Raw genomic sequence first — 27,573 nt, forward strand, 5'->3', positions numbered from 1 at the left:
TTTTTAAATCTTTGATCGAATCAATCCTTTTATTGAACAGTAATTGTAAAACAGTTAATAGGATCATTAAAATCAGCAGTAAAATTTTGGTCCAAGGACACGAGTCAATCATGACAATTTACAATAAAAGAGTTCAAAAAAATAGGTTTACTGATTGTCATAAACACCACAGTTTGTTACCCTGAGGACGTAGATTCAGATCTTTAGTATTCAGGACAAAGAGCTTCATCAAGTTTTAAAACAACCTCAATTTGATTGTTCGACAGCTAAGTCCACAGCAATATCGACTCTTTTAGGTAATTTTATACTTTAATATTTGTTTCAGCAGACTAGGGTACTTATGACTTGTATCCTAAGTGCATGTGTGTTGCATCAACGAGTTCTGCATACAATGCTCTGAAAAAAGGCCAACGTTATGATGATGAGCGGTGAAATACGTTTTTACTATCGCGTGTGACAAAGCGGAGCTGCAGTGCAGACTGTCATGTAAATAAAGCATCTTAGCCACATTAAAGTGCTCTCCTTCACCCTATCATGCTGCCTCATCACACTTGAATATTTCTGGAATGAATTTGTGGTTTGTTTTTTTGAAGCACCGTTCAGCCTCCTGAACTGTTTAAAAGTACTGGAGAAGCTACAATAAGCCCTGTTGAAAATAAACAGTACTTTATTTCCTCAATCATACTTTTAGGACCTTGTTATTTACGACACATGCATTCTGTTTTTTCTTATACTGAAAAATATTTTGTCGTGGAAATCAGACAATGTTGATTGTTCCCTCTAAAAACAAATATATTTTAGTTTGCCAAAATAAAAGCACAATGAATTTGCTTGGATAAAAGCAACTTGTTAATGAGATACAGTTGCAGTGCTCATCATTGTAATCAATAAATAAAAATAATTTTATCATTATATTACGATGAAGGCATATTAATATTCCGGTAGAGTTTTTATATTAGTCATACAAAAAAAAATTGTGTTCTAGCATAATATTTCAATATGTATCATATTGTTGGACCCGTGTCGGGATACGTATCGTGTCGCTAGACTCTTGCCGATACACACCCCTACTCAACACTCCAAGTTAGAATGAGAAGATGAAATACTTTTCTCCATCAGTCCACCAGTACATAAACTGTCCACTTGATGCTGAGAGAGACAGTGGAGCTGATCTTAGATCAGTTCATGCTGCAGTTCTGACACTCATCTCCACTTCCTCTGATTCCTCCATCACTCTGCTCTCCATCTCCCAGGAAAACAATCCAGTCGGAACATCTCTGCGTCTGCTCCTCTCTGTTCCATCAGGAGAAACATCAGACCCACCAGCCACTTCCCCCACAACTGTAAACAGAATAAAGACAGTCAGAGATGAAGGAGTGTCTCCTCATCACCAGACGTCAGTCACTGATGTAACAGAAAAAGCAGCAGGAGCTTCAGTCATGTTCAGAGCAGCAGCTTCCCGTCATCTTCACCTTTTGGAGCTTTCGCTGCTCTGATTGGCTGACTGATGTCCTGAAGCCTGTCATCATTCTCCTCTGGGCTTCATTGAGAAGCTACAGCTTCACAGGAAACTCTGCATCTTTGATGCCAAACTAACTTTAAAACAAAACATTTGCAAAAAGCTAGAACCTCTACTGACCTCAGAGTCTGCAGTTTGAAGTTTGGACTGTCCACAAGATCCTGAAGCTGCTGAGCCTCTGATTCCTGAAGGTTGTTGAAGCTCAGGTTCAGTTCTGTCAGGTGGGACGGGTTGGACTTCAGAGCTGAGACCAGAGCTTCACAGTTGATCTTTGACAAGCTGCTGAACTCCAGCCTAAATCCAGCACAAACGTTTGATTTTCAGACAAAGTTCATGTTTTTCATCCTTTAGTTCTTCTGAACAGAACCAAACAGGTTGGCAAGAAGATATATGTGGCCCTAAATCTGTTTGAACTGGGCTGTGTTCTACATTCTCTGTAGATCATGAACTGCATTCTTTTTGTTTTGTTTTGTGTTTCTCCTCTCTAGAGCAGGGGTCTCAGACTCCAGATCCCTAAGATCGGCATCCAGCTGGTTTGTAACAAATCATGCATCATCTAATGCTGATTACAAGGATTGGGTGTGTTTAGCTAATAAGAGCTTCAATATAGAGGGCTGCATTGGGATTGGGTCCCGCGGGACCCAAATCTCGCAGGATTGGGCGGTTTGAATTGTGCAGCGGGCGGGAGCGGGCAGCAAAAAATAAACCCCGCGGGACCAGTGCTGCCATGAATATCTCATGAATATATATTAGCGGACTACGTTAGGCTGTGCAGCTGTTGGATTCTTATGTACTGAAGCTCCGTGAACGCACCAGGTAGAGATGCCCAATGGCCTCTGTCATCTAACCTGTTTTTGGGGGTGTGCAACACCCCGCCCCGCCTCTTAGAAATTGTGTTTTTTAAAGCTTGATACCGCGGTCGCGTGTAGGAGGAGCTACCAGCTAAAGTTATTGTCTGATCGCTGCATGAAGCAATGTGTGCATCAATGCATGGTAGACACGAAGAATGTGGAGAGATCAGGTTTATTATATTGAAGAGTTTTACCTGGTAATCATGTTCCCATGTTTGATTTCATAAAATCATCCGAGAAAGTCTCTGCTTCAACTCCCGCAGGGAAAGCTGCGTCTGAATCTGACGCCCGTGTTTCTATCTGAGAGAGTTTGAAGCCAAAGCCCCTCCTCCGCCTCTTTACCTGCTTTTCCTCTCTACCTGTTCACCTGTTCATATCCTCTGTAGCTGAGAGTTGTTTTTCCCCGCGCTCCCAGTGTGTCCTACACAGAGAGCGCAAAATACGGTCACCGTAGGTTGACACGATAGTCCGGGCGCTTTAGCGCAGCACACGGATGAAGAGCTGTCAATCTATCCGGCAACACTGCGCGGATAAGGATGGAGCAGGTTGCCTGGCAGGGACATGATGTCAATTGATGAAGTAGAAAAGAACCTCAAACGAGGTTCATCCTGCGTCACGCATGGTTCTCAGATCTGCGAATCAGCAAAAACTGGAAAAGGCTGAAGCTAAAAAAAAGTATTTTTCCGTCAGGAAAAAATTAATTCATAGATTTTCAGCTCTGTTGAACCATTACAATGTTTTTTTTTTCCTCCATAAATTCAAATGACTTTGACCTGCATCTTTACCAGCTGGTTCAGCGCGCTTAAGGCCGTCTGTCTGCGCACGGACACACGCACACTTTTAACCGAACGGGATTAGTGAAAATATATTTAATAATTAAGTTGCAAATTACACAAAAGAGGAATGCATGAAAAGATGAGGCTGGAGGACGGACATGAATCTCTTTAATAATATCAATACAAATACGTGGTTTTTTCCTGCGGGACGAGAGACGATACAAAATCAATGCATCCCTATTACTGTGCGGGAATAAATTCTATGAGTTTTGCGGGTGCGGGCGGGAGAGGACATACATATTGCGGGTGCGGGCGGGAGTGTAACGCATACGTTGCGGGAGCGGGCGGGATTGGTCAGAAATTCAGCGGGCGCGGGCGGGATGAAGAAAATAGTCCCGCGCAGGGCTCTACTTCAATAGCAGGTTCATTGGAAAACATGTGGGCAGCTGGCCCTCGAGGCCTGGAGTTTGAGACCTATGCTCTAGAGCAGCGGTCCCCAACCACGAGGCCACGGACCGGTGGTCATTTGGTACCGGGCGGCACAGAAAGAATATATAACTTACATTACTTCCGTTTTATTTATTTCAGAATCTGAAAGATGTTTTATTTTGAAAAATTGCCCGATTCTCTGTTACAGCCGATTAAATAAGATTTAGATGGTCATAGCTAGAGAAGATCTGACCTCAGAGTCTGCAGTCTGCAGTCTGGACTTTCCAGAAAATCCCACAGATGAAGAAATCCTGAACCCTGCACCATGTTGTGACTGAAGTGCAGTTCTGTTAGATTGGATGGGTTGGACTTCAGAGCTGAGACCACAGCTTCCAAACTGATCTCAGACAAACTGCAGTTGTTCAACCTAAAAACAGACAGAAAAATGTGTGAACGGTGTGAAATGGATTAGGTGTTGAATGTGCAGCTCAGCATCTCTGTGTATGAATGTGTCTGATAACAGACTGCACAGTTCTAATAGTTCTGCTGTCAGTATTGACTGTGAAATTGGTCCTTCTGAAAAAAAGTCCACTGTAAGAAATCACTTCAGTGGACGCCAACATGAAGCTTCAGCAGTCTGACTGACTCTAATCTAGTGGACATCTGATGAAGCTCCAAACTGATGACAAACTTCCTCTGTGAGGCTCTCAGGATGTTTACATCACAGCTCAGTGAAGCTGGTCCAGTTTTCATGGACAGTTGTCCTTGTTCCTATACGAAGCAGAGAGGAGAGTCCTGACTGATGAATGTGTGACCCTTCTCTCACTGCTTCCTTACATTTGTTATATTTTAAAAATAGTGATTTTTTTTGTTTGTATTTTTTCGTTGCATTTTAAAAGTCGGATGGGGCTGAAGTTGGCGTCTGATTTTTTAACATTGACAACTATGGGTTGAGAGACAATCTATACCCCTCCGGTTTTAGGAGTTCCCACAGAAAATCAAGAGCACAAAAAAAAAATTTAAGTCAGCTTCAGATATTTTATAAAGGATGAAGATACATGGAACTTTCAATGGTTAAGGGAAACTGGGGGCAAAAAAAAAAGAAAAGAAAATCAGATGCATATTTTAGCCTTGTACAGACTTGATCGTTGAAATTTTGTCTGACATTAAACCAATCCTTGGGCTGAAAAAAGCTGGGGACCACTGCTTCAAAGTGTTTCTTTTTGTGTTGTTTTTAAATTCCTGTTGTTGTTTTAAATTGTTCCATGTTTTATAACCAAACATTAAATTATTCTAGAGACATAAATCAAACACAGCGATCTGCTTGATTTGGTAATCATTGTATGCCCTCAGTCATTTCAAGATGTCCTTGAAGTATATCTGTTGTGAAAAACACTGTCAATCCCGCAAAAGCAGGATAGACATCGCTGTGGTGAAAACGTTGCCTCCTGTCTACTTTTCCTTTACCTTGATGGAGAAGGTCATGTGGTCAAAGTAAGATGAGAAATTTATCACACAGCTACACTAACTGTAAGCAGTGATCTAGCTTTGAGGAAGGGAAATGACATGTACAGAAAACCCCTTGTTTTCCGCGGAGGATACGTTCCAAAAAGAACCCGTGATAGGCAAAATCTGTGAAGTAGAAACCTTTTTTTTTAACTGTTATTACACAATTAAATACTCTATTATACATTTAAAAGAAAGAAGAAACAATTTTACAGGCTCAATCATTTGTTTCATAAATAAAAGAACAATAAAAACGTTTTTTTCAACAAATAACTTCTGTACTGTACTGTCAAATAATAATTTGAATCATCAATGTGAACAGAAGACTTCAAATTGCGGAGATTAGCCCCGCCCACCGCGACCCGAGTAATTGGATTAAACAGGAGGAAATTTAAAATGATTATGAAAAAAATACAAAGTACAGTCGGACAAATAGTGACTCAGGTGTATTTCACCGCTCTTCAGACTGAGCCGCTGCATCCTGACTCCGCTCTGCAGTGTTTTCTTCTTTTGAAGCCCGCGGTGCAGGTGTGTTTGTTCGGGAGAAGAACATAGTGATAGGCAGTTGTTGTCGTTTTTTTTTATCTGTGGGTTTTAGAGAAACTCGAAATTGCAAGAGAATTTGTACGGACGTAATGTAAATTTGGCAAGCTGTTTTACGTACGTGGACATAGTAAACTGCAACGTTATTGATAGACGCAAAGGGAGAGAAGAAGTGGAGTGACATTTTAGCCAATCAGAATGCAGAAAACAATGCACGATGCAAATCCATGAAGTAGCAAAACCGTGAAAAGTAAACCGCATTACAGCGAGGGATCACTGTATTCATAAATCTTCTAGTGAAACATAAGAGATTTCTTGACCTGATACCTTCATCTGGTCTTACAGGGAGTTCTCCTTATTTACTGACCTCAGAATCTGCATGTTGGAGTCTGGACTCTCCAGAAAACCCCGTAGATGAAGAAATCCTGAATCCTTGAGGTCGTTCTGGCTTAGGTCCAGTTCTGTCAGATTAGATGGGTAGGACTTAAGTGCTGAGCCCAGAGCTTCACAGCTGCTCTCTGACAACTTGCAGTTCCATAGCCTAAAAGCAGACACAAAAGTGAGTAAACGGTGTGAAGTGGATCAGGTGTGTTCAGGTGTTCAATGTGCAGTTCAGCATCTTTGTGTATGATTGATAACAGTCAGACTGCAGAGCTCTGGTGGTTCTGCTGTCAGTACTGTCATGCATATCCCATGTTCTGACCAAAGCTTTCTTGTTGATGCAATATCCCCTAAAAAGTCACCTGGGTTCCAGTAAATGCTTGGACGTATCTGCCTACTGCTTCCCTGGAGGCAGGGCTGCTAGAGCTGCTTTGCAAACATTACAAACAAGATCGTCATCTCTGAGATTTGAACATCCTCTACATCCCAAAAATGTTAAAGTGTATTGCTCTGATGCATTCTGCTCAAAAATACAGTCAAAGAGGAATTAGGGATCCCACTCATTGGGTGAAGAAAGAACCACAAGGCCAAGGAAGCCAATGCCCAAGGAACACAACCACCACCTGTAGTTCATCCATTTATGAGCATAACCTATACATAAGGCTGGGCACTGGGCACAAAAAATTACATGTCCAAAATATCTTTCAAAGTTCTTCATCTGATACATTATTTTCATCCCTCAGGGAGTTCAACTTATTTACTGACCTTAGAATCTGCAGTCTGCAGTCTGGACTCTGCAGAAAACCACGCAGATGAAGAAATCCTGAATCCTGAAGGTCATTATGGCTCAGCTCCAGTTCTTTTAGATTGGATGGGTTGGACTTCAGTGCTGAGCCCAGAGCTTCACAGCTGATTTCTGACAAACTGCAGTTCCACAACCTAAAAACAGACAGAAAAGTGCATGTCAATGGTGTGAAGCGGATCTGGCGTGTTTAGGTGTTGCATGTGCAGCTCAGCATCTCTGTGTATGAATGTGTTTTATAACAGTCAGACTTCAGAGTTCTGAAGCTTTCATGGACTGCTATCCTCCCAGTGTGAGGCATGTCCATGTCCTGACAAAAGAATATATGACTTTAAAAGCTGCAGATCTGCCTCTGCAGGTTTACTTAAATATTTCATTTCTCTTCACCAAAACTCTCCCCCTTTCTGTTTTTTCTCCACTAGTCTGAGCTCAGACTTTCATTCTCACGTGTTCTGGTGTGTTCGCAAAGGGTTTCTCTTTAAAATGTTGCAAAAAGTCATCTTTTGCAGTTCATACTAAAATGAAATGCTACTATTTGACTCAGTGATCTCCTCAAAGTCTAGACAGAAAATCCAATTTGCTAAGCTGAAAAAGTTGATTTTGCTACAGAAGCAGAAAGTTCATGTTACCATCTTGAGCTTAGAGAAAAACGATTAATTGTAAAGCAGAAGCAGGAAGTAAAGAAGAGACACAAAACCAGGACAGACATCTCTGTGGTGGAAACATTACCTCCTATTTCCTTTAACTATTTTACTTCATGCTACAAGATCTTCCACTTTAACACCAGAATGTTCTCCACCTGCTACGTTCTTCTCATCCACCAGGGAGTTCAGCTTATTTACTGACCTCAGAATCTGCAGTCTGCAATCTGGACTCTCTAGAAAGCCACGCAGATGAAGAAATCCTGAATCCTTGAGGTCGTTCTGGCTTAGGTCCAGTTCTGTCAGATTAGATGGGTAGCACTTAAGTGCTGAGCCCAGAGCTTCACAGCTGATCTCTGACAACTCGCAGTTCCTCAATCTGAAAGCAGACAGAAAAGTGTGTATAAACGGTGTGAAGTGGACCATTTGTGTTCAAAAAATATAGTATATATAGTAAAAAATTGGACATACAGTGGTGGACAAAATTTTTGGTACCCCTTAGTTAAAGAAAAAAAGTCCACAATGCTCACTGAAATTACTTGAAATGTTCAAAAGTAACAATAAATTAAAATTTATTGAAAATTAAATAATCAAAATCAGCCATTACTTTTGAGTTGTTGATTAACAGAATTATTAAAAAGAAAAACTAATGAAATAGGGCTGGACAAAAATGATGGTACATCCATAAAAGACTGAGAACGAATTGCCCAGGGGGTCATGATGAACTCAGGTATGTCCTTTAATTGACATCACAGCTGTTTTCAAACCCATAATCAGTCAGTCTGCCTATTTAAAGGGAGACAAATGGTCATGTTGCTGTTTGGTGAAACAGAACACTGAAAATGGACAACAAAAAGCGAAGGAGAGAATTGTCCCAGGACATTTGAAACAAAACTACAGACAAACATCGTAAAGGTATAGGCTATAAAACCATCTCTAAGCAGCTTGAAGTTCCTGTGACGACAGTGGCTCATATTATTCAGAAGTTTAAGACCCACGGGACAGTAGCCAACCTCCCTGGACGTGGCCGGAAGAGGAAAATTGATGGCAAATTGAGGAGACGGATAGTTTGAACTATTTCCAAAGAGCCCAGAACAACCTCTAAAGACATTAAAGGTGAACTCCGAGATCAAGGTACATCAGTGTCAGATCGCACCATTCGTTGTTGTTTGAGCCAGAGTGGACTTCATGTGAGACGACCAAGGAGGACACCACTGTTGAAAGGAAATCATAAAAAAGCCAGACTGGAATTTGCAAAAATGCATGTTGATAAACCACAAAGCTTCTGGGAAAATTTCCTTTGGACAGATGAGACAAAATTGGAGCTTTTTGTTAAGGCACATCAGCTCTATGTTCATAGACCCAAAAATGAAGCATACAACGAAAATAACACTGCCACTACTGTGAAACATGGAGGAGGCTCAGTTCTGTTTTGGGGTTGCTTTGCTGCATCTGGCACAGGGTGTCTTGAAGTTGTGCAAGTTAAAATGAAATCTCAAGATTATCAAGGACTTCTGGATAGAATTGTGCTGCCTAGTGTCAGAAAGCTTGGTCTCAGTCGCAGGTCATGGGTCTACCAACAGGACAACGATCCAAAACACACAGCCAAAAACACCCAAGAATGGCTAAGAGAAAAGCATTGGACTATTCTGAAGTGGATTCTATGAGCCCAGATCTGAATCCCATTGAACATCTGTGGAAGGAGCTGAAACAGGCCATTTGGAGAAGACACCCGTCAAACCTCTGCTGCTCTGGGTTAACCCCCTCTAACTGTTCCACAGATGACCTTCCTATGACTGATCACCATCTTGTTTCTTTTAGCATTCCCTTGATTTTATCTGAGATTAAACCCACTCGCCTCATCTCCTTCCGAAACATCAAGAATATAAATGTGGAGCTGTTTTCTTCTCATTTGGAGCGCATTCCTTTCCCGAACTCGTCCAACCCTGATGAACTGGTTTATTTTTATAATAACTGCCTTTTAGATGTTCTTAACAATTTCGCTCCTGTAAAAACCCGGTCTGTTTCATTTGTTAAATCTTCCCCCTGGTTCACCCCTGAACTCCATAAAATGAAAGCCAAATGCCGCCAGTTGGAACGGCTCTGCAAAAAAACTGGCTCTCATGTTCATAAGGAAATCTACAATGAACAGATTCTACAATACAAGGACTCGGTTTCTAACACTAAAACGAACTACTTCACTGAACTGATTGATATAAATAAGGGAAATTCCAAAATTCTGTTTTCTTTAATGGATAATGTCTTTCAACCCCGTAACAGTTTTCCCCCTCATTTTTATTCAGATGAGCACTGCAATTCTCTTCAGTTATTCTTTAACCAGAAAATTCTAGATATCCATCAGCATCTCCATTCCTCCACCTCTCCTCCCATCCCGTCTGACTCGTTTTCTGTAACTCATATATTCACTTTCTTTCTCCTCCCTGATCCCAGTGAAATTTCCCACCTCATCCATAAGTCCAAACCATCCACATGTTTGCTCGATCCCCTACCAACATCCCTGGTTAAATCCTGCCTTCCTTCTCTTCTTCCTTTCATTTGTGCCATTATCCACTCCTCATTGACATCAGGTATTGTCCCCTCACTCCTTAAGATCGCTGCCGTCAGACCCATCCTAAAAAAAACGGCTCAGACCCCAATTCCTTTCATAATCTTCGTCCTATTTCTAACCTCCCCTTCATTTCAAAAATTCTTGAAAAAATAGTCGCCTCCCAACTTTCCCATCATCTCACCCAAAATGATATTTTTGAACCCTTTCAATCTGGTTTCCGTCCCCTTCATAGCACAGAAACTGCCCTACTAAAAATCACCAATGACCTTCTCCTAGCGCCTGATTCTGGACTCATCACCATCCTCATCCTCCTCGACTTGAGCGCAGCATTTGACACCATATCTCACTCCATCCTCCTCCACAGACTTTCAGCCCTCTGTATCGAGTCCACCCCCCTCCGCTGGTTTCATTCTTATTTTTCAAGCCGCACTCAGTTTATTCAACTGAATTCTTTCAAATCCCAACCCTCACTCATTTCATCCGGTGTTCCTCAAGGTTCTGTTCTCGGTCCCCTCCTCTTCATTACCTACCTGCTACCCCTTGGCAATATATTCCGTAAATTCAATATTGATTTTCATTGTTTTGCGGATGACATTCAGCTCTATCTGTCCAGTAAACCCAACTCTTCTATTCCACCTGCCTCCCTCTCCTCCTGCCTGTCTGAAATAAAAAACCTGGTTCACCCTAAACTTCCTCAAACTTAACAGTGATAAAATCGAATTGCTCCTCGTAGGTTCCAAATCCACCCTTTCCAAAGTTTCTAATTTTAACCTTTCCATCTATTCCTCTCCAGTTTTCCCCTCCCCTCAAGTAAAGAGTCTGGGTGTCATCCTTGACAGTACAATATCATTTCAATCCCACATCAATAGCATTACTCGGTCAGCCTACCTTCATCTACGCAATATTAATCGACTCCGCCCCTCCCTCACCATCCACTCCGCCTCCATTTTAGTTCATAGTCTGGTCACTTCTCGTCTCGACTATTGTAATGCTCTTCTCTTTGGTCTTCCCAACAAAACTCTAAATAAGCTTCAGTTGGTCCAGAATTCAGCTGCCCGCATCATCACCAGAACCCCCTCCTTCCATCACATCAATCCCGTTCTCCAGCAGCTGCACTGGCTTCCAGTAGCCTTTAGGATTAAGTTCAAGCTCCTTCTCTACACTTTCAAAGCCCTCCATAGCCTGGCTCCCTCCTATCTCTCTAATCTCCTCCATGTTAACACTCCCTCTCGCTCTCTTCGGTCTTCTTCCTCCCTTCAGCTCTCTGTCCCTCCGGCCCGTATGGTCACCATGGGGAGCCGTGCCTTCAGTCGCTCTGCTCCCCAACTCTGGAACTCTTTCCCCCCCAGACCTCCGTAACACTGACTCCTTTCTGATCTTTAAATCCAGACTAAAAACCTATCTGTTTAAGCTTGCATTTCCAGAACACAATTTCTCATTCTCTGTCAGCTGATTTTACTAATGAATCCAATTTATTTATTGTTTTTAACATGTTGTGATTTTATTGTGTTTTACCTCTAACTTTGTACAGTGACCTTGGGTGTTTTGAAAGGCGCTTTTAAATAAAATGTATTATTAATATTATTATTAAACCTGAGACAACTGGAGCAGTTTGCTCATGAGGAGTGAGCCAAAATACCTGTGGACAGGTGCAGAAGGCTCATTGACAAATACAGAAACCATTTCATTGCAGTGATTGACTCAAAAGGTTGTGCAACAAAATATTAAGATCATGTTTGTCTGTAGTTTTGTTTCAAATGTCCTGGGACAATTCTCTCCTTCGCTTTTTGTTGTCCATTTTCAGTGTTCTGTTTCACCAAACAGCAACATGACCATTTGTCTCCCTTTAAATAGGCAGACTGACTGATTATGGGTTTGAAAACAGCTGTGATGTCAATTAAAGGACATACCTGAGTTCATCATGACCCCCTGGGCAATTAGTTCTCAGTCTTTTATGGATGTACCATCATTTTTGTCCAGCCCTATTTCATTAGTTTTTTTTTAAATAATTCTGTTAATCAACAACTCAAAAGTAATGGCTGATTTTGATTATTTAATTTTCAATAAATTTTAATTTATTGTTACTTTTGAACGTTTCAAGTCATTTCAGTGAGCATTGTGGACTTTCTTTCTTTAACTGAGGGGAAACAACAATTTTGTCCACCACTGTATCTGCCTTCTGCTTCCCTGGAGGCAGAGCGGCTGGAGCTGCTTTGCATTACAGACATGATCGTCATCTCTGAGATTTGAACATCCTCCACATCCCAAAGATGTTAAAGTTTGTTGCTCTGATGTGTTCAGCGTAATCATACAGTCAAAGCTGTATGATAGCATAAGCTGTAAAAAAAACTACTCTAAAAAGAAAATACAACTTAATACTACTAAAAGGTACTTCAGCAAATGTAACGGAGTAAATGTAAATGTCTGCCTGAGGGTCACCTCTCCTAAAAGGCTGTATTTCTTAATATATGCTGATATTCAGACCTTCTGTAAATGTGAGGTTAACCAGCAAAGAGAATATTTAATTAATTTATTTGGGGGGGGGGCTGCAACTTGCTCTAAGTCAGGACAGCAAAACACAAAACATATATAAGTCGCAATGGAGTGTGCAGGCTAGAGGTTTATTGATTCATCGATACTCAATTTGCCATTTACTTTTAAGTTTTAGCAAAAAGATAAAAACAGAGATACTCACTTCAACTCAATCAAAATAAAGTTTTTAATTGTACTTTTTTTTATAAATAAATACTTGAAATCAGTGTAACAATGTGCCCTGAATCTATATTCAATGAAAGTTTTTAATAGCAAAATGAAAAAAAGTTCTTTAAGTCACACTTTTGGGAAAAATTTATGAAACAAAAATGGGCAAAGGCAAATTATAATAATGCAATAGATAAAAAAATAAACTGAATATATGAACACTTCTCTATTGTAACACAATGATGCTTAGCTTTATGAAATATAAGAATTTAGTACATTAGTGCAACTTATGAACAATTATTCAGATAACCATAGCATAAAGAACAAGCTTACTAGTCAAGCAAACTGTTCCTACTACTTCAAATGAATAAATCCATCAAATCCATAGATTTCAATAGCAAATACTGATACACCTACAGTGCCCTCTAATGGTTGTTATTTATTTTTAAAAAATCATATGAGTTGCATCTTAGTATAGGTCTCGCCAAATTATGCTAAAAACTGCGATTTATAATCCAAAAAGTATATTAGTCTCACTCAAGACCTCTCCTGACTCTTCTACTAATAGTCTCACACATCTTAATTTTCTTCATCTGATACGTTCTTCTCATCCTTAAGGGAGTTCAGTTTATTCACTGACCTCAGAATCTGCAGTCTGCAGTCTGGACTCTCTAGAAAACCACGCAGATTAAGAAATCCTGAATCCCCCAGATTGTTCCTGCCCATGTTCAGTTCTGTTAGACTGGATGGGTTGGACTTTAGAGCTGAGCCCAGAGCTTTCCAGCCGATCTCTGACAAATCGCAGGTCTCCAACCTGAAAGAAGACAGAAAGGTGTGTGAACAGTAAGAAGGGGATTAGGTGTTGAATGTGCAGCTCAGCTTTTCTGTATATGAATGTGTTTGATAGAAGTCAGACTGCAGAGTTCTGATGGTTTTGCTGTCAGTACTGACTGTGAAGTGGGTTCCACTAAACAAAAATTCACTGAAAGAAATCAATTCTTGACTTCAGCTGACTCCATCAAGAAGAAGCTTCAGCAGTCTGACTCTAATCTAGCGGACATCTGCCAAAGCTTCAAACTGACACCAAACTTCCTCTGTGAGGCTCTCAGGATGTTCATTCTCAGTAGAGCTGCAGGTCCAGCTGGACCAGAGGTTTTCATGGACAACTGTTCTTGTCCCAGTATGAAGTTATAAGGAGAATTCCTGTTCTAACTGACGAGTGTATGACTCCTCTATGACATCTGCAGATCTGCCTCTGCAAGTTTACTTAATTCTATCATTTCACTTCACCAAAACTCTCCTCACTCGTCTGGTTTTCTTTCCTAGTCTGAGCCCCCCCCATGTCTCTACATGTGCACGTACATGCATGCTCACATGCTCTGATGCAGGGGTATGGGGACAAATTAGGATCATCTTAAAATGAAGAAAATAACAGATTGTAAATTTTAAAGGAAAAAAATCTAAAAACTGAAAGCAGCTTTAAACTGAAAAAGACGCATTGTAAACTTCAAAGAATTGTGGAAATGTTGAAAATAAAATTCTAAATAAAAAAAAGTAAACTTGAAATATTCCAAATTTGGGGGAAAGAAGTAAATGTTAAATAAATCTAAACCTAAGACTGTCACTAAGAAAACCCTGATTATATCTATTTTCAACTTTTATTGTTTCTCCCTCTTTGCTTGACTGCTTGTCAGTTTTAAGTTTAAATCAGTTTCAGAGTTTTTTCTACTAAGCTGATACTATCTTTATGTGGGGGCGGTGCTTTATTTTTCATTACAGTTTTAGGTTTATATTTTTCTTTTTATTTAAGCTTTAAATTCACATTTTCGTATTCAAATTCTCCATATTTCTTTTAGGTTTACAATTTTTTTATATATACAATATTATTTTTCACATTTTCAATAACTCTTTCAAGTTTACAATGTGTACTTTCGAGTTTAAAACTGTTTTCAAATTAACAATTTTCCCCCCTCAAATTTTCAATTTTTTCTTCAAATTCACAATCTGGTATTTGCATTTTCTTTAAGCTGATCCAAATTTGACCCTACAAAGGGGTTCTTATTATGTCTTATTATTATGTTATAATGTCGCTTGCGATCGATCGGTAGCTGCAAAGGATGTGTTGGTAGATAACAGGCCATCAAAAGCAAATAAACAGAAAAGTGACAAATATATATATGTATGTATGTATATATATATATATATATATATATATATATATATATATATATATATATATATATATATATATATATATATATATATAAAGGATTGCAGTCAGCAAATAATCATTCTCACTCTGAAGTATTTCACTTGATTGACATGCAAAAGGTGAGTCAAATATCCTCTGATACATACATCACTACACATGCATGTTTAACTACACTGAGCGCCAGATGAATGATCGACCGGCACACTGGAGAGCCTATACTTGCCCGGCTGCGTGCCGAGTCCTCAGTGTAGGGCTTTTCTGGCCCGGAAAAGCGTTTATGAGGCCTGGGCCGGCTGACATGCCTCGTCAATTGGAAGCGAGATCGAGACGCTCTATCTGACCCAACTTCCTTCGACAACGCCTGCTGCTGGGCCTGCGGTTCCTGCCCGAGGGATCCGTCAAATGATTGAACTGCTGAAATTTTTGTTTCAATGGAAACATCTCTGTTCTAAGAAACATTAAACAATTGTATTGTTCCACTACAGCTTCAAAGAATCAAAGATGTTACATTTCTGAAATCCAGAAAATCTTTCAATCCAAACCTCTAAGCTTCAGTGATGAACTACAAATGTAGGAATGAACCAACCAGCAGCTTCAACTTCTGACCTCAGAATCTGCAGTCTGCAGTTTGGTCTTTGTAATCCAGAACACAGAACCTCCATGGATGAATCCTTCATGAAATTAGCATTCAGGTCCAGTTCTGTCAGGTGGGACGGGTTGGACTTCAGAGCTGAGGCCAAAATTTCATAGTCAGTCTCTGAGAATTCTACTCGTTCTGGAGTTCTGTAAAGAGTAACAAAGACAGACACAGGTGATCTTTTGTTGATTACAGGCTGTGATGAAGTTCCAGTTGGACATTTATCTTCTCATCAAAGATTCATCTTCATCATGAAATCATCCTGCTCATCAGTCTCTTTCAGACCTTCATCTCTCTGTGTTGGTTTCGTATTAAACCTCAAATGTTTTAGTGTAGCAAACATGCAAAACTACTCAGGCAGGAAAAAAACTTTTCCTCAGCCCCGCCTGTCTTCTTGAGAAAGACCTGTCAGAGAAGATGAGGCTGAGTCTTCTTCAAAGCTCGTTTAGAGAGCAGCTCTAATGGGATTTCCTCTTTTCATTTCTTTAGACTTCTTCTTATTTAAAAAGTTTCTATTTGAACACTTTGAACTGTTATTGTTATTGGTTTCATGGTCTGAAGCTGTTGAACAACATCTGAGAACAAACCCGAACAAAGTCGGAAGAATCAAGTAGAGCTCTGTTTCAGGTTAGAGAGAAGGCTGGAAAATGAATGCTGAAGAACTGAACATGGATCTGATTTATTATCACAATCACTGCTGGACTCACCTGAACCTTCTGCAGTTCCTCACAGCTGGGATCAGTCTACGTTGACCCTCATATGATGTCAAGTACTGGTTCAGGTCCAGCTCATCCAGAACCTCTTCTGACATTTTCAGAGTGTAGGCCAGAGCTGAGCAATGGATCTCTAAGAGTTTGATTTTTGATTTGTTCCCTGACTTCAGGAACTCTTGGGTCTCCTGATGAATTGAGAGGTCCTTCATTTCCATCAGACAGTGATAGATGTTGATGCTCCTGTCAGGAGAGACTTCCGAACTGTTAATCTCTTTCAGGTTGTTTATAATTTTTTGGAAGATTCCTGGATTCTTATCTGTCTGACTCAACAGGTCTCCTAAGAGTCTCTGGTTTGACTCCACGGAGAGACCGTAAAGGAAGCGGACAAACAGGTCCAAATGTCCAGTTTTACTCTGCATGGATTTCTCCATGACTCCGCTCAGAAACTCATCCAGGGATGGATTTTTCGTATTGAACTCCAGGAAGTCCTCAATGACCTTTACCATCCTGTTGGAGTAACAGTGGAACATGTAGACTGCAGCCAGAAACTCCTGAACGCTCAGATGAACAAAGCTGTAGACCGGTTTCTGGAAGATCTCACACTCTTTTCTGAAGATCTCAGTGCAAATTCCAGAGTACACAAAGGCCTCTGTGACATCCACTCCACACTGCTGCAGATCTTCTTGGTAGAACATGATGTTTCCTTTCTTTAGATGTTCAAATGCCAGCCTCCCCAGCTTCAGAAGAACTTCCCTCTCAGTCTCTGTCAGCTCTTGTGGACTTGTCTGATGTTTCTGCTGGTACTTGTTCTTCTTCCTTTTTGTCTGGACCATCAGGAAGTGTGAGTACATATCAGTCAGGGTGGTGGGCAGGTCTGTTTTCTGCTCTGTTGTCAGCATGTTCTCCAGAACAACAGCAGTGATCCAGCAGAAGACTGGAACTTCACACATGATGTAGAGGGACATGGATCCCTTGATATGGGAGATGATTTTGCTGGACAGTTCTTCATCTGGGAACCTCTTCTTGAAGTACTCCTCCTTCTGAACATCATTAAAGCCTCGTACTTCTGTCAGTCTGTCCACACATGAAGGAGGGATCTGATTGGCTGCTGCCGGTCTGGAAGTGATCCAGACCAGAGCTGAGGGCAGCAGATGTCCCTGAATGAGGTTAGTGAGCAGCACATAGACTGAGGACTTCTGTGTGACATCAGACACCACCGGACTGTTGTTGAAGTTTAGAGAAAGTCTGCTTTCATCCAGCCCATCAAAGATGAACAGAGGTTTACAGACAGACAGCTGTTCTGCTGGGATCTTCTGGAGTGTTGGATGGAAACGCTGGATCAGAGTGAAAAGACTGTGCTGCTCATCTCTGATCATGTTCAGCTCCCTGAAGGACAGAGGAACCACAGCACTGATGTCTTGGTTCTCCAAGCCCTCGGCCCAGTCCAGAGTGAACTTCTGCACTGAGAAGCTTTTTCCAGCTCCTGCAACTCCGCTGGTCAGAACCACTCTGATGGATCTGTGTTGGTCAGGTAAGACTTTAAAGATGTCTGGGTTCCTGATCGCAGTGTTATGGAGCTTGTTGGGGTTGCTGGTTGTCTCCAGCTGCATCACCTCATGTTGGGTGTGAACTTCTTCTCTCAGATCTTCTGTGATGTAGAGCTCAGTGTAGACCCTGTGAAGGAGTGTTTCTCTCCCTGCTTCTTCAATTCCTTCAGCCACATGTTTACTGCTCTTCATCAGACTGATCTGGTGTTCTCCAAAAATCTCCTGCAGACCAACATCTGCTGAAAGAGCAGAGATAGACAGCTTCTTCATTAGTGTTAAACACACCAGCAGCTTTCAGGCTAGCTTTGGACATGTCTGCCCTACTTACCGGATTGAGGTTTATCTGCAGACTGAGTTCCGCTCCCCTTCTTCTCTCTGTGGACACTAAGAAGAAATATTAGTGAACAACAATAAAAACAGTCAGTGGGAAATTCCCATTGATTATAGAGCAGATCATCTCCGATATTCTTCAGACTGAGATCAAAGCTCTGCTGTTTGTGATTAGCTTTTCTTTATCAACCATTTTCTCCGTCGACTAGTTTCTGAACTTGACACTAGAAATTATTCTGATTTTAGTGTTTAAAAACATTTTGTAGCAGAAGATGAAAAAGTTCAAAAAGTGGGAGGAGTCAACATGTCGGTCAGAAATTATTCAAACTATTTCAATTTCAGTGGCACAGTAAAAATTCATCATTTGCCTTTAAACTTTATGCTTTAGCTCTGTAATGATATAGAAAATTCCACACCACCAATTTCATTTGAAATGAATCACACTACTCACAATTTTTAATTATAGACACTGTTTACATGCTATTTGGTCTGAACTTTAATACAATATGTAAACATTACTTTTGATATTACTAATAATGAATTAGATGAAACCCCATTTTCCTTAGTTTTATATTTATCACCCCCCAAATTAAGACGATAATAAAGATAGCCCCAAACAACAAATTTTGACGATGTCTATGGCGGGTATTTCCACCGTTTACTGCACTGACAGCTCGACAGTGATGTCTCATGCTCATGATGTTGTTCTGACGGAATACATTCCACTTTTCCACAAGTGCTACATGCAGTTCTGTTAGGTCACTTGGGGGAGGAACGCAACCATCCAGTCCCTGCTTCAGCTGGTGCCACACATGCTCTACGAGGTTCATGTCAGGGGACATCACTGGCCATACCATATGAGGGACTCCGACTTCTTGAATATGAGCTGTGACAATTCTGGCATGATGTGTTGTAGCATTATCATCCATGAACAGAAAGTGGGGTGTGCTGGTGAAAATGGGGGTATTGATGGGTTCTATGAGGTCTCTGAGGCAACAACAATGGAACATATACAGTAACCAAACTGGTTTTTATACTAGCTGGTGATGCCTGCCTAAAGTGTTGTACCTCTTCCACCAAGGCAAATCCTGCTGACGACCATCATTTCTGTGCAAAGTGACCCGACACTCAGTGAACAGGACACGTGTTACTGGATTGTCAAGGTCATATGGTTTGAGCCCACTGGAAAGATTCATGGTGGTGTCTTGGTGTCAATGGAGTCACTTGCAACGGTCATCTTGCATTCAAGTCAAAGCAAAGGCAGCAGGGGACAACTGAGTTGGTTGTGATTTATTTTTTATTTTTTCAGTTATCAATTAGCATCCAAAATTCCATGAAAGTCCTCATCTTCTGTATCTGAAATGAACATCCGGGCTAAATTTTTAGCATACATGCCAGGTTCCCTTTCGTCATTGTCAGAGTCCGTCTCATTGCTGTGCGGCACCTCATCAATGATGCCGGCTTTTGTGAAAGCTCGAACAGTGCAAGCAGACATGTTAGCCCAGTCCCCAGCCGTCATTGGACCACAGGGAATTGGAAAAAGATCACCCAAATTAAGGTGGGTCTGTACGTCTCTGCACTGCTTTTTTGATGCAACTCTGTGTATTGAAAAATATTATTACTGACTTAATTGAAACAGCTTTGGTGAATAAATCAGACGGACTGTCTTGCCAATGTTTTTGCTAGAAACTGAACTCATTTGGATTTATAGAGCAGAAAGGTGGGTGGGGTAGAGGGGTTGCCAGGAACAGGAAGAGATCTGCGGAGATCTGATTCTGTTCTGGGAGGTCCCCTAGAGCAGGGATGGGCAACTCCCAGTCTTGTCTGCATAATTTCTTAATATCCAGGCAATACTCGTGACTGATTACCTGGTTCAGGTCTGTCCAGCCAATTAGAACAGGCTGACCCTGCTGGCCCTCTAGGTCTGATATTGCCCATTCCTACCCTACACTGTGATCTGAAATTCATCATGGACAAAGCTGTTGCTTTTCTGCATGAGGCTGTGGGTGTACTGAGCAGTTCAATCAATCAAAGACTGAAACATCCTTGCTGCATGAAGGAGGAATGATTAATTGATTGTCGCCTTATCCAACCAGATCAAGCTGTCTCAGGCAAGTTGTTAATCGAATCAAACTATACCATTAAAAATGTTTTCAAAATGACATAAATTGATAGTCGATCTTGGAAAATATCATTTGGATTGAGACATAGTAGTTTTTTTTTAAATATGTCTTTAAAAAAACAAGTGTCATCACAGTAGACAACACACATATGATGGCAGCAAAAAATGATCAAGCCATCATTACAATCCAATGTGTGGAAATTCTTTGAATTTTGCAAAGACAAGTGACCATACAGTGTGGTAGACTGTTGTAATAATGTTCCCCTATGTATTGTTTTTGTGTGGAAAAACAACAGGGGTTTATGAATATAAAATGTGACAAACACTTACTGTTCCACTCCTGAACTGCTGTCTTTGAAGTTGATTGGTAAATCCTTTGAGAAGTCACTTCTGAAGGACACACAGCTGGGCTCATATCCAGGTTGGTTCCTGTAGAGAATGAAGGTTGGTGATGTTAGTGGTGAGCTCTGATATGGAAAAGAGTCATAGACAGTTAGAGATGGTCATCTCACCTCTGAGCTTTACCCTGGCTCTTTTGTTTGTCTGAACTGCTGTCTTTGAAGTTGATAGGTAAATCCTTTGAGAAGTCACTTCTGAAGGACACACAGCTGGGCTCATATCCAGGTTGGTTCCTGTAGAGAATGAAGGTTGGTGATGTTAGTGGTCAACTCTTATATAGAAAAGAGTCATGGACAGTTGGAGATGGTCATTTCACCTCTGAGTTTTACTCTGGCTCTTTTGTTTGTCTGAACTGCTGTCTTTGAAGTTGATAGGTAAATCCTTTGAGAAGTCACTTCTGAAGGACACACAGCTGGGCTCATACCCAGGTTCGGGTTGGTTCCTGTAGAAAATGAAGGTCGGTGATGTTAGTGGTGAGCTCCGATATGGAAAAGAGTCATGGACAGTTAGAAATGGTCATCTCACCTCTGAGCTTTACCCTGGCTCTTTTGTTTGTCTGAACTGCTGTCTTTGAAATTGATAGGTAAATCCTTTGAGAAGTCACTTCTGAAGGACACACAGCTGGGCTCATACCCAGGTTCGGGTTGGTTCCTGTAGAGAATGAAGGTTGTTAATGTTAGTGGTGAACTCTTATATGGAAAAGAATCATGGACAGTTGGAGATGGTCATTTCACCTCTGAGTTTTACTCTGGCTCTCATCTTCTCCAACTCTGATTTTCTGAGAGGGAGGGGCTCCGGCCTCTCTGTCCTCACATTGATCCATGCTGCTGGGATAACTGGATCCACATCAGCTCACACTCACCTTCTCCCTTTATCTGCAGATGAAACACATCAACTCTGATCCTCCTTCACAAACAGATCAGCTGCTTCTCCACTGATTGGCTTTTCTGTTGTGTTTCCTCTCAGGTTCAGGTGAGGAGTGGGAGGACGTTCTGCTGCACTTTTTCTTTCATGGAGCTGCATTGAATAGATTGTTGTTCACCTCACAGCCTATGCCGGTAGGGGTCGCCACAGCTTTCATCGGCAGGTGGTTTGGCAGAGATATTTTATGCCGGATGCCCTTCCTGACACAACCCTGTATTTTCAGATATGCAGCTGCACAAATGCTTTTGCCTAAGGACCTACACTTGATTTTAGCTCATGTTTACACCCTGGGATTTGATTCCTGCATGATAGTCCCCAGCAAGCTAAGCCATCCAGCTGCTTACTCAATTAAATAGAATATAAAGCTTTTACTGCCAATACACCTGGGCTGTAAGTAGTGCTAAATCTGAATCAACCCCTCATTAACCATTTTACGCTGCAGAAACTAGCTTTGCATTGCATTTTGAAAATTCCTATAGCCACATTAAATGCTTCTAAATAATCTGAATAAACAAAACGGTAAACAAATCTCGCTATGCAACCACAGCCAGCAAAAAGCATTTAAAAATAACCACAAATATCATACACCATCTCAGAGACAAACTGCTTTTTTCACCTTACTTCTGATTACCGTAAATTCCGAACTACTACAAAGCGCACCCAATTATTAGCCGCACCCACCCATTTTCACGTGTTTAACTAATTTTATACATATACAAGCCGCGTCGGGGTACATGCCGCATGAATTAGGCAACATTGTCATCCTGACGGATCACTTCCTGACTCAGAGTGTAAGTGTGATTTATTAGCACACAGTGGGTGGAGTCAGTTTTGCCTCAAGCTCATGTCTTTGAGTCTATCTGCATCTGCCAAACAGTATGCACCTCTATTCTGTTCACAAGTTCCTCAGTTATGGTTTTTATTTTATTTTATTTTTTTTAACTTATTGACAATCTAGGTATCATACATGAAATTACAAACAGTAACCATTTAATCAACATTACATCCCTCAGTTATGATGAGGAAATTTACATCCCCGATCCCCCATTTCCCATGAGTCTTAGGGGCTAAAGGCGGGGCCAACGCCCGGCTCGCCATTCTGTTGTACGTGTTTAAGAATGAGCAAGTATCAGCAGTGCATGGAGGGGTGAACGGGTAAAGCTCTCCGCTTGTGTCGCGGCAGCGTTATGGGAGTAACAGGGCTGGTTAAAAAACACGCTAGTAAAATAAAGCAGCGACGACTGAAAAGCGCGCGCCTCAGCGCGATACGCGCGCCTCCTCGCGGCGCGTGGGTCAGAAGTTTCCTTCCACAACAAACACTTGCTCCGCGGACGCCTCGAGTAAGCCCTGGCTGCAGCCTGCAGAATGTCTCGACGCCTCTGCGCTCCGCGCTCCCGCGCGCTCCTTGTCTCCCCTTCCTATCTACTCCGACAGCTCTGGCCAGCGCGGCTTCAAGGAGGAGCGCTTCGTCCCCATTGCGCCAGTGGACGGAGCAAATCGTGTCTGTGCAGAGCAATCGGACTTAATACTGTACGTTTTGTGTATGAGGGGCGGATGCGTTGTTACGTGTGGGAGCCTTCAGACTGCCATCGGCCCCGCAGCTCACACGACACGCAGTCTCCAGCTCACACGGAGGCTGTGAGCGTTTCAATGCAAATCTCTGCTCAGTCCTTAGAAACCGTTAAAACGACCACGTCAATTTGTGTTTCCAGTCGTGTCCCGACAAAATAAAGGCTGATATTATTGCCACATATTTACGTGCAGCCAGCCGAGTCACTATGACTCAGAGGTAAATGCACTCCTGAGCATGCGCTGTTCTCTCCGTCACGCAGCTGACCGGCTTTTCCAAACCCGTTGGTGATTTTTTCACGCTGCTTTTAACTATTGCTTTTAACTTGAAAGCTTCATCATATTGTAGCGGCGATCACGTGCACGTTGGGTCTAATGGAACCAAAGGATTCTGGGATGCGGCTGGACATGCGTGTTTCGTTTTGTTGAACCATGACTGAAGTGTCTAAGACCTGAAGTGAGGTCCATGCTGTTTGGCTGCTTAGAGGTGTGTTGAAAAATAAATGACTTGCGTTTGATGTTAGAGAATTCAAACCATTCACTGTGTCCGAAAATACGTACACGGCGGCCGCCAATAAAATACAATAATTAGCCGTGTCACTGAATAAGCCGCACGGCTGTAAGCGCAGGAAAAAAGTAGCGGCTTGTAGTCCGGAAATTACGGTACTTCTTCTATCACTTTAGCCGTTGCTTTGATCAGGTCGTTTTGTATTTTACCTAATGCAAATCCGTGTTGCTCTCAGCAATGAGAGAAACGAGCTCCAAGTGGTTTCCTCTGTTGCTGGATCCAGCGCTTTCATCGTGTCCCCAAAATGAAAGTTTTTGCTTGCCCAAAGAAATGACAAGTCTCTTTAAGATTTCTCTGTTTTTCTTCACCTTTTTGTAATAAAGCTCCCTTTCCCTGTGCACCTGTTTGTTTAGCTGTAAAGCCACTCTGCTTTCCCCAAAAGTTTTTGAGAGCACATCAGAAGGTCTGAATACTGTGATGTTGTCTGAGCGTGCTAGTATGCCCTGCTGACACCAACTCAAAATCTGATTGGTTAAAGGAAATTAATGTCGGACATTAATTCATTATTAAATTAGAGGTTCTGCAGAACGGATAGTGAAGGCCTCTTTAGCTCTGACCCTGCCTGGCAACAAAGGACAGCTGAAATACTATTGGTTAATGCTCCAATATGAAAATACATGTCTGTCTAGAAGCAGCATAACCATCTTAAACACAATAAAAGGAAATGGAAAGACCATTTGGAATGATTTAATGAGTATTCATGGACAAAATATAATTAACACATGATTGAGATATATAGATTGTCAATATGCATAGTAGGGTTGGGCAATGTCCCTTAAATTGGCCGTTTACGATGTTTGCTGTCAACCATCGGGATGGACGATGATATCGTCGGGGGGGGCTATTTTTAAATTTTCTGTCTCATATAATTGCTATTCCTTATTTTACTTTATTACTTTATTTATTTTATTTCCCAAATAATGACTCATCCGCGATGATCCAGTATAAACTGAGGGAAGTGACTTTAACAAAAAAAAGAAACAAACAAAATAGAAAAGAAGTGGTCCGCTCCCGCACTTAACTAGTCAAGTGGACCGGCGGAGCGCGGATTTACAGCTTTGTGTTTGAGGGGAAGGGGGTGGGGGGGGGGGGGGGTGCTTTGTTACATGAGCGGTATGTGTGGGAGATTTAGGACTGCGATCCGTCCCGCAGCTCTAGGGGAACGAGCTACCGAACTTAGAACCGGGTGTAAAAGTGTGTGTCTGAGCACAGCTCGGATCGTCAGCGTACACACATTCCGGCGGTGTGAGCTTCAAAGCAGAAATGTCGCTCAATCCTTAGAAAACGTTCAAACAATCACGTGGATTTGTGTTTCGAGTCGCGTCCCGACAAAATAAATGCTGATGTTAATACCACATATTTATGTGCAGCCAGGATGCAGATTGCAGCACCACCCAAAGCTAATGTAGCCCGTGTTAGGATACTGCTAATTGTGGCTTCTTTCCAGCTCCGCTCTGCAACAGAAAAAGCGCTGACCACACGGATTAAAATTAAAACAGGCGAACAGGCGTTTCATAATAATCGTAACATTATTAAAAGTTTAGAAGATCGTCTCGTATATTACGGAGCAGACATGACAATGTATATAGCCGCTCGGTGGAAGTCATATCCTCAGTCATTACGGTTTTCCAAACCCTACTGCACATGTGCGAATGATATAGTCCAACCGAAAGTGTGACCCATGTGAACGTTTGTTATATTCTGAAAACATTTTTCTGGGCCCATGTACACGGTTGGATTCTAGTACGACCATTGATCAGATCAAGATATTTTGCACATGTAACCGCGGCTTAAGGTCTACTCGCAGCGTGGCGGGGGCGTGGCATCACGACGGTGTCTCTCCATCGGGATGTCAGTCACCCATCACGATGGACAATAGTATCGTCCATCGGCACAACCCTAATGCATAGTGTGGCAAATTTTGAATAAAAAAGTTCCCTTAAAAGTAGACACATAGACCCTCCTTCGCGGTAAACTCCTAAAAAACCGGATTCCAGAAAAGGCTTTTATAAAAAGGTGCTATACGATTTTATTGCCACAGCAAGAAAAGACCTTTTGTGGCGCTCAGTCCTTGTTAAGTCTTGTATGTCCGAATTCCCACCCTAATCCCTAGCTACTAAAAAACTATACAGGGCTGTGGATTTTAAAAGCAATTCGGACACCATGGTCACCACATTTAAAAAAATATGATTTTAATGTCAAATATGACGTAATCGATTTCATGGATTGAAAATTTTATTGATATGAGCGTTTTGCGTCAGCTTCTTTTGAATTCACTGTGTTCTGAAGATGAAAATGCTGATGGTTAATTAAAAAATACATCTTTTGCAAAAAAAATTCAAACGTAATGCATTGTGGTCTATATTTGCCAATCAAGTGAGCGCTGTAGACTGTTTTTTTGCTAAGACTTCTGGGAAGTTTCTAGGGCACTCGATTTGGAATTGCCCTTTTGGACAGCGCTACAAAATGGCAAACGCACTAAATAGTGCACTTGTTGTTTGTGTACTCCTGTATTGATCCAGGAGCTGATAAAAAAACAGTTTCAACTCAGGACGTGCGGTTGGAGGAGGCCAGTACCTCACCTGCAAGCATCCTTGCCATCGTGAGCAATGATGACAACATAAACGTGTCCACCTTTCTGCTCTATAAATAAAAAAAAATGACTTGAATCCTTTTTATTATCAATTATTTTTATTATCTCATTATTTTGCATGTCCCAGGCCAAATGATAAATGTTTCTACCTTCTTCAAGGTCCAAAGCGCTTTACAGTCACAGACCCATTCACACACATACACACACACACATACACACACACACACCACACCCGTTCGGCTCCGCTGCCGAACGATGGAGCAAACATCCCACCAGAGGCAAGGTAGGATTCAGTGTCTTGCCCAAGGACACTTCAACTCATGGGCGTGCAAGGCGGGATTCGAACCTGTAATATTCCGATCATGTCTACAGCTGCACCACGCCCCAGGGCCCTCATAAGTAGTAGCTGGTACCCAGGAAATACACAGCCTCAGCCTGTAAAAAGTCTCCCGTAGTTTCAGACTCGATCGGAATTGGATGCTGCACCCCGATCAAGAGATTGATTTTTTTTTATTGTCATAAAGATCCGGGCAAAATGTTTATTAGCGAAATTAAAACTTTTCCCCCCTTAGAGAGGGCTGGCTTGACACCAGTTTTTTTTTCGGCATAATACACATATCGAACAGTTGTATTGCTGCATCCTTAGTTGCTGTATTGTGTATCTGTCCCATCTGAGTTACTTGCAGCCTGCCAGCTGCACTGAAAACTTTGTGATCTTTATGAAGATTTGTGTAACGTTATCTCGGTGATAACAAGAATGCAACATTCTACTCAAACCCAACAATTTGCAGCTAGCTGTGACTAGCCTGAATGTTTTCGCTTAATTTGCCTCTAATAGCAAAATAATCATCCATCCATGTTGTTGATCAATAATTAAACAGTGATAACGCTTATTATGAACAGAAGATTGTTGAGAGTTTGCAGAAAAGACCAGAAACAAACAGTCAAGTTAGTAAAAAAACGAGTTCAAGAATCAAACTTAGTTCTGTTTCTTTAAGAGCTAAAGAAGAAGAGTCTCCACTCACCGTGTGAATGCAGCCGCAACATAGAAAAGTACGGCGGATTTACTATGGTCTAGTCTGTCGTGCGTCTCCGTCGAGTTGACACCAAAATAGAAATTTCATCGAACAATAGCCAGGCAGGAATGTTTACCTGGCCTCGGTCAAGTCTGCGTCTGACGTCCTTCCCTCACCACGCAAGCATTACCCAGGAATATGGCAAGCCAAAGACATCATAAAGCAC

General features: G+C 41.6%; 1 protein-coding gene across 6 annotated transcripts; it reads right to left on the reverse strand.

Moving 5' to 3' along the window:
- On the reverse strand, nucleotides 1–27,547 carry LOC101170907 (protein NLRC3-like). 6 transcript variants are annotated; one of them, XM_011483214.4, is made up of 16 exons: nucleotides 27,357–27,547; nucleotides 21,412–21,552; nucleotides 21,203–21,328; nucleotides 20,994–21,119; nucleotides 20,791–20,910; nucleotides 20,609–20,707; nucleotides 18,155–18,210; nucleotides 16,274–18,062; nucleotides 15,536–15,712; nucleotides 13,358–13,531; nucleotides 7,654–7,827; nucleotides 6,771–6,944; nucleotides 5,992–6,165; nucleotides 3,829–4,002; nucleotides 1,640–1,813; nucleotides 1–1,341 (listed from the first exon to the last, which is right to left on the reverse strand). In XM_011483214.4, the coding sequence occupies exons 2-16, from the start codon at nucleotides 21,498–21,500 to the stop codon at nucleotides 1,314–1,316; spliced, it is 3,654 nt and encodes a 1,217-aa protein (XP_011481516.1). In that variant the 5' UTR covers nucleotides 21,501–21,552; nucleotides 27,357–27,547; the 3' UTR covers nucleotides 1–1,313. The 6 variants fall into 6 exon arrangements, with proteins under 6 accessions (XP_011481516.1, XP_011481510.1, XP_078789750.1 ...); XM_011483208.4 differs by having other exon boundaries at nucleotides 16,274–18,065; XM_078933624.1 differs by lacking the exon at nucleotides 20,994–21,119.
- Between the last annotated feature and the right edge of the window lie 26 nt (nucleotides 27,548–27,573).

The sequence above is a fragment of the Oryzias latipes genome, chromosome 2 (genome assembly GCF_053564925.1).
Source record: "Oryzias latipes strain Hd-rR chromosome 2, Olatipes_Hd-rR_3.1".
NCBI classification, from domain to species: domain Eukaryota; kingdom Metazoa; phylum Chordata; class Actinopteri; order Beloniformes; family Adrianichthyidae; genus Oryzias; species Oryzias latipes.